Consider the following 2498-nt stretch of genomic DNA (forward strand, 5'->3'; position numbering starts at 1 on the left):
ATCCACTCAGACTCGGATGAGGGAGACGGCTCCATCAAGTACACGATCTCCGGGGAGGGCGCAGGGACCATCTTCCTCATCGATGAGATCACAGGTGACATCCATGCCACCGAGCGCCTGGACCGGGAGCAGAAAACCTTCTACACGCTGCGGGCGCAGGCCCGGGACCGGCAGACGGACCAGCTGCTGGAGCCCGAGTCGGAGTTCATCATCAAGGTGCAGGACATCAACGACAGCGAGCCGCGCTTCCTGGAGGGGCCCTACATCGGCAGCGTGGCGGAGCTGCCCCCCGTCGGTAGGTCTGCTGAGGGGAGGATGTGGGCTGGGAAACCTGTGCCTCTCTCCTGTCAAGCCTTGAGCCTGCTGTACCCCACAAAAACTACTTGCAAATCCCAGGGATTCCAGAGCTAGGGAACCAAAAGAGAAAAATAAATAAGGTGGCTTAAGAAAAGCAAGTGGATAAATCCTCTGAGCTGCTTGCCAGCCTTTGGCTGAGTGCTCAGTCTCAGCCCTAAGCTGTGCTCTGGGGACGGGGTCGTGGTGGTGCCAGCTGCCCGCTGTGCATTGACTCTGGCTTTGTACAGCCCACTCCCTCCTCAATGCTGGGGGGTTGGACTAAGCCCTCACAAGCCAAGGGGCTCACATCTGCCTGTGGTTCAGATTGGTCTGAGTGGTGCTTCTCCCCCAGCTCAGGCCATCCTCTGTGCACTGCTTTGCTGCTCTTCTGAGCCCCAGGGCTGCCCGGGCATCATCCCTTTGTGTCCCCATGCAGCACTGCCACGCCCTTCTCTGTTCTTCTCTGAGGGGCCAGGCATTGTTGGATGAGATTGGGGAATTCATGTCCCTGTGACTGAAGTGGCTTCCCTGTGTTAAGCCTTAGCTGCCCATCCCCTTGGCACCAGACCCCTTCTAAGTGTGTTGGTGATCGACCTCACTGAAGCTCTGGGGGCCAGGCTGGGATGATGAGGAGCAGGACAGTTGGCTTTGTGCTCACCCAAGCATCAGGAGGGGTGCAGGGAGGTGATGTGTGAGCTGCCCTCACTCCTGTTACTGGGTTCCCATGCTGCTGAGCACAGCTGGAGTGTGAGAGTGGCTGGTGCTGCATTGCCCAGAGCCACACCATTCCCTGTCCACACTGTTCTCTGTCCATGCCATTCCCTGGGCTCTCTGCTACCTCTGTAGCAGGCTGTGTGTGTCAGCATGTGCTGCAAGCAGGAACTGTAAATCACTGTTCCCAGAGGCTACATCCAGGTAGAAGACAGCTTGTGAAAGGCTGACATCGAAGATCAGGCAGGACCCCAACACTGTCAGCAGGGGATGAGTCAGCACAGGGGACAGTAACAGTGCTGGGACTGCAGAGAGCCCCTGGGGCAGGGGGAGCAGCTGAGCTGCACCAGGGGCTTGACAGGCCAAGTCAGGTGAAGCACCAGGTCCTGCTGTGCTGCTGCAGGAAGGTCTGGCTGCAGAGGCATCCTGGCAGCAGAGCGCAGGAGATGGTGCTCGGGTCTGCTCTGCTTCAGGACAGAGCTCCAACTCTCCATGGTTGATGTGCAGCATATTGCAAGGCTGGTGCGTGGCCTCTAGCAGGTACAGATGTACAGGAATTGCCTGCACCAGAGGAGCTGCTGCTGCTTGGATTCTGTTGATGTATGGAGAAAAAATTGTCCTGAGGCATCCCAAGCTCTCCTTTTGCTTCCAGTTACCTGCGCAAATCCTTCCCTCAGTCAGAGAGTGACCCCTTGAACTATAGCTGTATGCTCCTGGAGAAATGAAAGACAGCATGTGGGCACCAAAGCAAGAGGCATCCTGTTCCCAAAGGGAAGAAAGAAATTAAATTAATCTAATTTGCTTGAACAACATTTTAAAAAGCAAGGAATTCTCAACTCTGAGTATTAGACAAGGATCCCAGTTCTTTGAAAATCACTAACAATTATGGAGCTGCCTGATCAGACTGATGTGAACAAGACATATCAAAGGAGACAGTTTCTATGCGAAATTGGAGATCAGAGGGAGAAAGAAACACGGTTTCACAACATGAAAGAAGGCGATTCCTGCAAATTAAAATACTCGGAAGTTAAAAGTAAAGAGAAGTACTGTGAACGGCGTGGGCTGCATTTCCCAGCTGTGTGCTTAGAGAGGGGAGCTGGAGCCAAGAGCCTGTTCTGCTTTCCAGGCTACCTGCCTGCTGAAGCCTCAAGCCTTCTGCAGCCTGGCCATCCTGGGGAGTGTATGGGCTCCTCCAGAGGAGCCTCACCCTGGAGATGGCCCAGGGAGGGCATCACACATCATCTTCCCATGGTGCTGCTGCCTGGGCCCCAGCAGTGTGAGTGCAGAGCAGGAGGGACCCACATGCTGCTGCAAGTCCCCAGGTCCCTCCTGCTTCCCCCTCAGCTTACCAGTGCTTTGCCCAGGAACAGGCAGCACAAAAGACAAGATGGACATATCCTGTGAAAGAAAAAACTGGCAAGGAGCTTTCTGCTCAACCCTCCGCGGTTCAG

The 2498-nt window shown here is 55.1% G+C and overlaps 1 protein-coding gene across 1 annotated transcript in view; it reads left to right on the top strand.

Annotated features, from left to right (window-relative positions):
- Positions 1 to 2498, top strand: part of CDH22 (cadherin 22) — a 52961-nt gene that overhangs the window by 4833 nt on the left and 45630 nt on the right. Inside the window, exon 2 of the mRNA XM_017733193.1 lies at positions 1 to 295. Coding sequence (XP_017588682.1) covers positions 1 to 295 — 295 coding nt within the window. The remainder of the gene's footprint in view (positions 296 to 2498) is intronic.

This window comes from Corvus brachyrhynchos, unplaced genomic scaffold (genome assembly GCF_000691975.1).
Source record: "Corvus brachyrhynchos isolate BGI_N302 unplaced genomic scaffold, ASM69197v1 scaffold10, whole genome shotgun sequence".
Taxonomy (NCBI): Eukaryota; Metazoa; Chordata; class Aves; order Passeriformes; family Corvidae; genus Corvus; species Corvus brachyrhynchos.